This window comes from Halyomorpha halys, unplaced genomic scaffold, assembly GCF_000696795.3.
Source record: "Halyomorpha halys isolate HHAL.00 unplaced genomic scaffold, Hhal_1.1 Scaffold1224.1, whole genome shotgun sequence".
Lineage (NCBI taxonomy): Eukaryota > Metazoa > Arthropoda > Insecta > Hemiptera > Pentatomidae > Halyomorpha > Halyomorpha halys.
In genome coordinates, this window is record NW_027110818.1 from 28,621 (window position 1) to 40,441 (window position 11,821).

At 34.2% G+C, this 11,821-nt stretch overlaps 1 protein-coding gene across 1 annotated transcript in view; it reads left to right on the plus strand.

The window, feature by feature from the left end:
- Window positions 1-11,821, plus strand: part of LOC106688877 (death-associated protein kinase 3) — a gene marked incomplete at its 5' end in the record, with an annotated part of 54,672 nt that overhangs the window by 28,142 nt on the left and 14,709 nt on the right. The window contains 1 exon segment of the mRNA XM_014433564.1: window positions 8,515-8,641. Within this exon segment, the coding sequence (XP_014289050.1) occupies window positions 8,515-8,641 (127 nt within the window).

An 11,821-nucleotide genomic window follows, 5' to 3' on the forward strand; every position in this document is an offset into this window, starting at 1 on the left:
ATATATATATAGAGAGAGAGAGAGAGAGAGAGAGAGAGACAGAAAGAGAGAGAAAGAGGTAATTGGGGGAAAGGGTTTGTAGTATTTTTTTGGTCACTGTAAGTAATTACTAATAAGGTAGCGATTACTCATAATCTGGTTAAGTAAGATGATTCCAAGGCCGTTTGTAGCCAACTCTCTCGGCTACAGAAGGCCTTGTAAATATCATGATTAGCAACCTCGTTTCTGTGTTACAGCGGTGCTTGTTCAAATCAGTCCAGAATCGGGGAGTTGACTTTATTACGTATCCACCCATACAATGAAAACTTGACCCTCTCTCCGACCATGTTTGGAATTAGTCGCTTAGCTGTATAGAATGTCAGAAATGACTAGGAAGTAGAATATTAAAAAAATAAAAAGCACCTCAATTCATTGGGGTGTTTCAAGCAAATAATTGTGTTAGTATTTCATTGATATATAATACAATTAATACTCAAAGTATAGTCCATTGTTATCTACCGTCATTAGCCATCTCCTAGCCAATTGCTCGATCCCACGCTGATACCATTCTTTGGGATGGCTGTCAAAAAACTCTTGGACCGCAATTTCAACTTCTTTGACCGCAAAATTATCAATTTTTTTCCCTTCGAAGACATGGGCTATGGAAACGAGTAATAATCCGATGGTGCGAGGTCAGGTCTATACGGTGGATGTGACCAGGAGTTCGAACCCATGCAGTTCTATAACTTTTCTTTGGTTCAACGGGAAGTGATTACTGAGAAGTAAGTTCTTGAGGGACCAGTCTACTGCCCTTTTTCACCTCCACCATGGAGAGGAGATGGCGACTAACAGTATCTTTGGACACACCACACTCCCTGGCAAGTTCGCGAGTACTTGTGGACGGATTTGACTCAACAGCTTCCTGCAGAACCTCATCAATACTCCATTAATGGTCACTTCCTTTTCAACGTCCTTGCCCGCTGATTTTTTCAAACCAACGCCGCGCAGTGCGCTGGTCAAGGACACCTTCCCCTTCATATTTAATAACTTCACGAGTTGCTTCAGCGGATATGAATTTTTTTTTCCAGTAAAGCCTTCAAATTGCAATAATTTCGTAGGGCACTGTCATGATTCGTCTTTGAAACAAATTACTAGACTGAGGGTTTTTTTTTTAAGAAGTCGAATGGGATTAAACAAGCTTAGAGAATGCTCTAAAGTGATTATTAAGCATTGGTAAGTATTAAATAGGATTAAAATATTTACAGTCCTTTGAAATATTGAATTTGATAAAACGGTCATACTTCGGTAGCCTCCAACACTGCACTAACCCACTATTGCAGACATTAAAACGAACAGGATACCCACAAAATTTCTAAGGTTGTTATAATAATATCTGTAATCAACGAAAACACTAACAATTCCCTGTTAGTTTAATTAAGTAGTGATGAAAAAGTGGCTAAAATATGAAAACGATCCTGGTACACATTAAATACACAATTCGCCTAGCGACTTTTAACTTTTATAATTCAACAATATATTTTTATTTATCAATGCCTGTTAATGGATTACACTTTCGTTCTACATTTTGGGCACTTTTATTCGTTTGTTTAACCTATGAAGCCTTAAAAGGGAGTGCAGAGGCACTGTGGTTAGGCAAGATGCTACTAACTCTAAGGACTCGTGTTCGAATCCGGCTGGGCAGAAAATTGTTTTCTGTTACACTGTAGCCGTGGGTCAACCCTGTGGTTTTTGGAGCCCTCCTCGGTTCAACCCAGCCTCACAAATTGGATAAAAATCTGGCGATCGGGAGTGATTCTGACTAAATCACATTCTATTATCACTAAAGAGGTTTCTCACACTCCCACTTAACCAGGTTACACTATACTTCACAATACATTTCGCTATCCTTAATTTAAAATGTCATAGAATGTAAATAAAAAAAAATCGAGATATTACAGTTTTAAACTGTTTAGATCTTACCCTTATTGCTAAGACTATATGCATTTCACAATATAACCACTTTTTTAGATGTTAGACCTTTGAACAGGGACAGAGATTTTAAGTAAAATAAATTTATGAAAAATATGGGAAAACATTTTTGTTACTATTTACAATTAATTTTAATATGAATTTCATAATTGGAATAAATAAAAATTGAGACGATAATACAATTTGAATTAAAATAATAATAAGTCTGACCTGAGTGTGTGGAAGGTTATAAATAGTTTGTTTATCTAATAGTGGATAGTGTAGTTTTAATCTAAAATTAAAGTTTTAAAAATTAATGAAGTTTAAAAAAAAAAGGTAACTAGACATAAGCTTATTAATAATTAATTTGATTTTCTATTAATTGACTTTTTCATAGGGTGATTTTGACTTATAATTAATGATCTGGACAAAATAGCCTATAAAAAATTTTTTAAATTTTGATGTGAGATGTGAATTTATATTTAAGGTTTGGTATATTATTAATAATAATGTTGTTTTTGAAATTGTTACAAATGAATACATAATAAGCTGTTAAATGTTTAGATTGTACTTAAGGAAGGACGAATTGGCCGAAACGTTGAACTATTGATATAATAAAGAGTGTTGAGACTTAATAAGGATACCATTTGATTTATTTAATAGTAAAAAAAAAATATTTCGAGATATTACAGTTTTGAACTGTATAGATCTTACCCTTATTGCTAAGATTATATGCATATCACAAAATAATCACTTTTATAGATGTTAAACCTTTGAACAGGGATCGATCTAAAGTATTGTGGTAAAGTATAATTCTTATAGTATTATAATATAAAGCTTTATTCATATACTTGACCAGGTTAAATCAACCAATATATGGATATTTCTATTCTTTTTCTTTACTACACGGCATCCTTATTTACACGGATATGTTGCGATGTAGTTTTAGGAATGGATTGCTCCTTTTATTCCTCCGTACACCTGTCAGTGTTATTACAAGATACAAATAGTTTTTCCATCTTGCCACCGACAGGGCGATCAATCAGTTCCGATGGTAGCCGACAGATAGAGACAGAGATTACAAATCGGTTGGGGGTACAAAAGTTGGCAGAGGAACATAGTGGCCATTACAGCTGAAGGAATACATTATGTATCCCACATCCTCCTAGATCGTTAAGAAAAAACAAAACAGAACTAGAGAAAAAAGGACCCCAACACCAATATATTCCCGCGGACCCGGGAAGAATTCTCTCACAATAAAGTCTATTTTTTTCTCTCCTTCTTCAGCGCCTTCCTCCCGCTTGCAGTTCCATTACCATCGACCACCAGTTTGGGCCGAGGAGTCCTCGACTTCTTGCCTTTAAGGACAGGACTCCGAGGTACTCTTTTGGTCCTATGGGCCCCTCCGCTAGGATTTATGGCTCAATTCTAAGCCGCTCTCTATGTTGTCGTGTTTCTATCCTGGCTCTTCTTATGTTATCTCTTCTTGGTACAGTTTCTGCTCTAGAAGAAACTTATACTATAACGGATATAATGAGATGAAGAAGTTTTTATAAATATATATATTTTTTAAATTGTAGGAAGATGGTCCAGGTAGCAGTCAAAAAAGGTACCGTAAAGAGGGGTGAATATGGTACAGTTTTTCATATTTTTTATTCCTAAACCTTTTATTGATTTATTTATTGACATTTACAACTGTATATAAAATACAACAAACACATTTGAAGTGATATCATGATTATATGATACAGCTTGTAGAGAAACTACATACCACTCTAAAAACATTTTTACAATATAAGGTCTGGAGACCATCTTCTTTGCAGGCGCCTCGGAGGATTGCCAGGAATGGAAGAGGAAGCAAGGTTAGAAACTAGTGGATTTGAGTGGTTAGGGAGTTTATAATGGAAGGAGTGATATCGAGTTCGTGCTAGATCGGTTACATAAGGAAGATTTAGGTCTTCATGGATGGTTTTATTAGTAACAAAATAAGGAGCATTGAGGATTTTGGATTGTGAGGATTGGATATGAGAGGAATTCGAATTCCTAAACCTAATATCCGTTATACGATTTTATCTTTTTACTTTAATCAGGCTTCATTTTCATCACTGACATAAAAACATGTTTGTACCATTTTCACCCTTTTCGCGGTTGACTTGTGTTACAACCGTTTTTATCATGGATTCCAAGGATATAAATTTTGTAGCATTAACACCTGTTTTTTCACTCCTTAGAGGTTCTAGAAGGTTTCAGGAGGTAGATAAAAAAAAATTTCAATAATTTAGCCTAATTGAAGAAAATGGATTTTTCTGTTTAAAAGGTCCTTTTTAATACCTTTCGCCGAAAGAATTGTCTGAACCATTAAAGAAAATAATCATAGGGCACATAAAACACATTTTCTTCCCAGGAACATAATAAAATAAATTGGGGCCCACTACAGGAACATCTCGCAGGAGATGTCAACATTCCCTGGAACAAACTCACTCAATTTTTCCTTGCTTTACTTGAACAGATTCTTCTCTTTTGTACGGAATATTTTCTGTAGGAACGTTCTCCTAATTTCTTTTTGTAGACACGATTTATTTTGTTACACTACTGTTCAGTAAAAAGAGTGAAAACATGGTACATTTGATGGTACGAATCGTTAATCATTATTATGAGAAGTCCGAGGTTAGTTCGGTTTTAAAACAAGGCTATTCTCTATCACCTATCTTATTTAATTTAGCATTAGAATGCGTTATTAAAAATGTGTTGAATACCGAAAAGGGTTTAACTTTAAATGGTAAAATACCGATGCTTGGATATGCTGACGATTTGGTATTATTGGGTGAGGACAAGGAAACTATAAAACAAAGTTCGACTACGTTGATAAACTCAAGTAAGGAAGTAGATCTCGAAACAAATACGGTTAAAACTAAACTTACAGTAGAAACGGGAGCCATTTCGGTGTTATAGATAAAAGAGGAAATACATTTGAACAGGCAGATAGGTAAAGCTCTACGGTAACTTTTAAAAAAAAACGAAATTTATGAGGAAATAAAGGCGAGGTTGAAGGCTGAGGGAAATGCTTTTTATTTTTCAATTTCGAAACTTTACTCGCGCTTTCTTTCCACAAAAATTTAAAAGTTAGAATTTACAAAACTACTATCTTTCCCACTGTTCTTTACGGAGGCGAAGCTCGGCCTCGGAAGAACAGCGCCTTAAGGTATTTGAAAATAAAGTATTTTCGAATATAAATAAATTGAATTAGCGAAATAAAGACGAAGACGTACCACTGAGGATAATCGCGGCAGGCAGCGGACAAAGAACCCTGGACCAAGTGGAGCTGAGTCAGGCCACGTGGGCAGACCAGATTAGGCAGGAAGTGCCTCCGTAGCGCACAGCTGCTTGTCTCCTATAGCTGCTATAGCAAATCCTAACCAAAGCCTTCACGATATATTTTATACTGCCAAGAAACAAGCATTAGAAGCATAAGTTCAAAACATAATATTGAAAGATAGGCTGTTACTTCTATGGAGGGCGGCAAGAGTTGTTCTAGACACAAAATGGCCGAAATAGGTTATGTTTTACAATATAGAAGTACACGTTTATAAGTCTTAATCTATAAACCTATTCTCTTAAAATGGTCTGTGTATGTGAAGAGTCTAGTTTAAAAACGAAACGTATTAGGAAACTGAAAATGCATATCTAACGCGAGATATGCCTCGGATGTGACAGCAACATCATAGATAAAATCGATTCACAAGAAGTTCCATTTCATAGAACCGATTTTTCACATTTTTTTCGATTTTATTGAAACCGGTTCTAACGATCAAATTCCACTTTGTAAATCAATAATATTAAAATTTCGAATTCCAGTTTTCGACGGAACCTCAAAATACCTGAGTCCGAATATGTAAGTATCGCCAAATGATCTGCTTGTGTGTGAATAGTATAGCTCGAAAATAAAATGCCTGAAATTATTTAGGGCAAGTATATGACTGGGATGTTTTCTTTAAAACTGAACATCCAGAAGTGTCATTTTATAGAATCGATTTTATACTTCGTATAAAATATTTAAAATATTACAACTAAGTGGTATTTAACCCTTTCACACAAATTATGAATTCTGTTCCAAAAAAAGATTAGTTTTTTTCATGTTTGGAAATACTCCGGCATGCAATAAAAAATATTTTTAAAAAAACATGTTTTATATGTACCTTCTTATTAATCAGCCCCTGTATGATGGAACCATAGTAATGGTTCTGCCTTTCGTTCTATGCAACATAAATGCCATCCATATTTACGGGTTAAGAAGGTGTATAAAAATTTGATAGTAGTATTTGTTGCCTCTGCGTCATAGTGTGGAGTAATTTCTTAGATTCTGTTCGGCTTTGAATACTCCTTCCATTGTAAAATTGTAATCGGCTACAACCTTTGGAACTATCTTCGCCTCATTGGTTTTCTGTAATTTTGTAATATCCGAGTTATGAACTGTTAATAATGTTACAGCATCCTTAGAAAACAGGAAGAAAAGAACCTAGCTTTGGTAGACTGAATAGTTTGAACGCCTTAATAGGCTGAATGTTACTTGACGCGCTTTTACAAGATAAACCGTCAATGGATTAATGCCAAATTAATGGTGATGTGCTACTAATTCCATGGACCCGAGTTCGAATCCAGTTGCTGAAAATTATTATTTATTCTGTTACTGTCGCCGTGAGTCAACCTTGTGGGTTCGGGAGCGCTCCTCCAGCCTCATAAAGTGGGTATCTTTAATTGGACAAAAATCTGGCGGTTGAACATGATTGAAAAAATCACCTCCTTGTACAACCGTTGTTCCACTATTTACTAACAAAGTATTGAACCCCTGACCATTCATTAGTCGTAGGGATTCACATTATTAAAATTGTTATTATTAGATTCTTTTATTTATTTTCTTGTTCAAATGGTTTGACAGGGCTTAAATGACGAACTAAAAAAAAATATATATTTTCCTTTGATTTGGTTTATTTAAAAAAAATCAACCATCTCGCATTCATATGATGAACTAGTACATCGACTGTTATCGTGTAGACGAACCTTAAAGCCACACCTGACCTACTCCAGCATTGCCCTGTCCCACTAAGGAATGCCGAGCCACGGGAGTGACAGGTTGTGATATCTAATTTGTCCGAGAGTTGTAAGCTGGCAAGCGGCCCCCCTAATCCTCGGGTATTAGCATAGCCTTCGTGGGCGTCCCAGATCATCATTTCGGGCTATCTTTTTCTTTTTCTCTTCTTCTGATTAGCCACTTCTTGAACGAGGCCAGGTGTGGGTTTGAGTTCGGCTCCGCTAAGTCTGCTTCAGGCTTTCGACATAAATCCTTCAATGGCCCAGTAACTTATATCACTCTGGAATGGCCATTAATATATACATATATTTTTTTTAGAAAGTTTAAGGACATTTTGACGTTTTTCGTTTCTTTTCGGAGATAAAAACCAGTAGTACTTTCGATTCGAGAGCTTAATCCTAATAGATTTAGATTATTGCGAGCGATAATGGACCCACGAAAGAATGTTTTGGGAAAATTTTATGAAAGCTGTGTGGACAAGAAACTCCTCGTTTTGAAATCTTTGAACTTCCTTCAATCGCAAAGCCTAAAGAGGAGATTTCCCAAACCCACAATTTAATTCCAACCCCGTTTGACTTGGTGCTTGAAATTTGAATGCAACTTTTCCTACAAATCGTTCGAAAGGAAGTGCCCCTCTATAGAATCGATTTTTAACATTTTATCGAAACGGCTCTAATAATTTTGATCAAACTCGGCCTGTCGATATACAATGAAATGGTCTTCAATACAAAATCGGCTTCAATGAAGATTTTTTTTTTTAAATATCTCTAAAGTACCTTTAATTTTGTTTTTTATCGGAAGAAGATAGTCCGGGTTGCGGTCAATATAGTTACCAAAATAGTAAAAGAAAACTATTTTTTGTTAACCATCGATTCGCCTTTTATATCAACTATCAAAAATTTGATAATTTTTCTCTCCCTCTTTTACAATTACATACCACTCATTTAGAGTAGTGTGTGATTTGGACAAACTTTCATTATTCTGTGAGTGGGCCTAAATTAATGGGAATACCCTTGAAACGGAAAAAATCATGCTGTTTCTAGATCCTGTAGCTTATATAGTGTGAGAATAACAAACTAGATAATCGAAATCAGCGCTTTCGAAAATCGATTATTTTACGCTCTGGCACCACCGTAAGAACTGAGAATAAAAATATTTTATTTATTTTTAGAATAATTTTAATTTTATCTCATTCTGGCTTTCTGTCTGTATTCAATAGTTATTATGGACGAATATATTTGAGTTTTTTTTTTGTGCAGGATAAGAACAAAATAGTGTTGATCATCTTAAACGTATACAAAAACAAAAGACACTTCTAGTAAAGTAGACCGAAGAAATTGTTTTTAAGATAAATTCAAACAAGATTCAATCCTACTTAGGAATTAGATATAACTTAGTATTTCTATTCTTTACTTTTTTAATGTAATTATTATATTTTTTATTTTTATACGCACCAACTTACATAATTTACGTTTCAGCCTCAAAACTTGGTGATGATGGGAGAGTTTCCTGATTGCGATGTTAAAGTCTGCGACTTCGAGATCTCGAGGGTGATCCTGGATGGTACGGAGGTCCATGAGATACTTGGCACGCCAGAATATGTTGGTGAGTAGTAACTTGATTGAGTAGCCTGTTATTTATGATATGACGAGGTTAGCATTATAATGTAATATCATTATTATATTTATTAATATAAACTTGTATTTTTATATTAATATTTAATTATTTTTTTCTCTAAAATTTCATCTAAATTTTTTTCAAATTATTCACGGTATCTCAATGGATAATTTGAAAGTCAGTTTAACCGTCATTAGGTTAAAGGAACTTCTACAACTAACACAAAGAACAGTTCTTAGTCTGGCATTGTCGTGTAAGGGTATAGGTCCCTTCCAAATAGCCAATGCAGGTTGTTTTTGTGCGCTATAGGTTTGTTCCAAGAGTCAGCTAACTGTCAAGAGCATGCGCAGTACGTGTTTTTTCCTCCAAAATCCTCTACTGCGCATGCTTCTGACAGTTTTCTGACTCCCAAGCCGGTCATTGGAACTTGGCCAGAGGCAGCCTTTTTTTTCATCTCTATTCTACTAGGAGAATGTGTGAGTAGAGACACCTCGAAGTGCCTCCCGGAACGAAGAGAGGATAACCGAATCCAACATTAGGAAACACACCTAATAATAAATGTTTTGTTTAGGCCCCCTACTTCAACTGTAATTTATGCAATAGATTTTTCGTTTAAGTTAATTATGTTTTATTTATCACCATTTTATACAGTCCACTACAATCAACCCAGCGATTCAAAAGTGAAGGAGTGCCTGGCACTTAGTTGAAGACACAAAGAGATAGGATTAATAATCAATCTGTTAACATAAACATAATAAGTCCACTAATCCCAATCAGAATTTCTAAAATAATAAAATCGGATATTTCATATAAAATGACCCAATAGATCGAAACGTCAGAAATCAATGAATGGTTTCTTTATGAAGAGGAAAAAATTACAATCTCTTCAAAATAAAGTCCTAAGAATTGCAGGTAATGCTCCTTGGTTCATAAGAAATGGCCAATTGCATCGGGAATTACAAATGGAGTCAATAAAGGATTACATCAAAAAACGGTTCATGGAGTTCCACTCCATGAATTACCGACAGTTAAAGGAGCAGTGGCCTTCAACTTGGGAAACCCAACCTCAACCCGAAGACTGAAGCCCAGACTGTTGAAGGACATTCTGTTATAAATTCTATATTTATTAATTCATTATTCACACTACCTCTATTTTACTTATTATTTTTTTTTATTCTCTCGTCCTTTTTTCAAATTAACTTCTTTCTTTTTACCATTAGAGGGCAATTGTTTGTTTTGTTAAGTTTACAAATATCATTATTTTTTGTTATTAATTTTATTTTTCTCTTTTATTAAGAAGCATTATTCTTAGCTATTTATTTTATCTTTTAATTATGAAATTGTATATAGTTAGGGGTGTCTTTTGTACAAGACTATACTCCCCCCCCCCCCCCCCCCCCATAATCAACTATTAAAAAGAAACTTATATATATAATGTAACGATTATATCAACCATCTGGTATTAAATAATATGAATAGTTGAAAACTATTTTTTCTTGATCATCTCCTTCAAGTTGGGTATCACCTTAGTAGAATTTAACACAACTGTGAGATGTTCTCAGGGGATTAATAATTTAAAAAATTAAAAACAGAACTGATGAAGTATTTTTTTTAGATGATATCTATACAAAATGGAATAAAATTAAGACATATTTTGCCTAAATTCATGGCAGTAAATTAGGAAACGACTTGTAAAACATTATCTGTATCAAATCTTCTAGTTGTTATTGTAACTTTCTGCCATTGTGCCACACCTGTCCATAATTAGATATCTATATCTTACTTTTATTAATTTTTGCCTGAAGGGACGGTATGGTATTATATTATACGTTTGATCATTCAAATCAGAAATGTTTTTCTTAATATTCTCAACAAGGCTGTTATTAAGCCATTAAATTTTATCTCTTGCTAAGCATGCACGATCTCTTTCCCACAAAGAGAAAAATTATGGCATACTTAATTTTTCTTTTTGTTTTTATGTGGCCTTTAAAAAAGTCTTTGTCTTAAATCAGAGTGGGGAAGATAATAATAAAAATGTTTTTCAAGTTCGTGTACTATAAATTGTCGGTTATGGCATTATAAAAAGAAATAATGCTAATCCACGCGACCTCGAATATCTCCCTAGGACATTCTCGGCCTTCGGAGGATCGCTCCGTCCAATCTACTTCTAGAATTATAATTAGTTAGAAAATATATGTTTGTTGCCCTTCTATATATAGTAAAACTTCGTTAATAACGCTCGTATAGCACCCAAAGGAAGAGTACGTTGTCACCTTGTTTCACGTCCTTTTTGTTCCATGGTGGCATTTTATGATAAATTGGTTGGGTCTCCAGAAGGCGTTTCACATAGTACAGGAGCTGGGGGAAAAAAAAGGTAGTTATTTCATCCCAATTTTAGGATTACTTTAATGAAAACTATATATAATTACTGGTGAAAATTGATGAGTGTGCCAAGTATAGAAGGGATAAAAAATAGCGGCTGTTCCAAAAAGTAAAAAAAAAATTATTTTTCATTCGGAGCTCTATATCTTTAAAAATACACAACTCTGGAAAACTTAAGAGAGCGTCATTTAAAGTATAGTAAATTTTCTAAAATAAGCCATAATAGAACTATTTACCTTTAGTAGTTCTCGAGGTATAGCTTTTTAAAAAGCATCATTAAATATAAAATGTACTGAAAAATCATAAGTTGGTGAATTTATTTTAAGAAATCTATATATCAAAAACAATTTGATTTATAAATGTCTAATAACAAACAAAGCTGTTGTATTATAAAGTATTTCATAGTGTTTATCTTCGTAAGAGTTGTAGTTTTTATGATTAATATGTTATGTTATGTAATATGTTATTAAAGTATGATTTCTTAAATCTCGGTTAAACTCAATAATTTTTCATTGCACCAGAAAAGTTAACATTCAAATCTGGCGGTAAACTTAATGGCCAATGACAGCCGATACAAGGAACCTTCCGACTAGAAAACGGATTGACGTTTCCATAGATTATGTCCTAACACAAATTTGACAGACACGGAACAAATTTTTTTCCTTGAACTCTTACATATAAAATGAGAGTGGAATTATTGGATTCTGAGAACTTTTTTTTTTTTTGCCATCTCCTACATGAATACAAAGCTTCCCTATATTTGGTATTTTAAGGGGAAAAAGATTT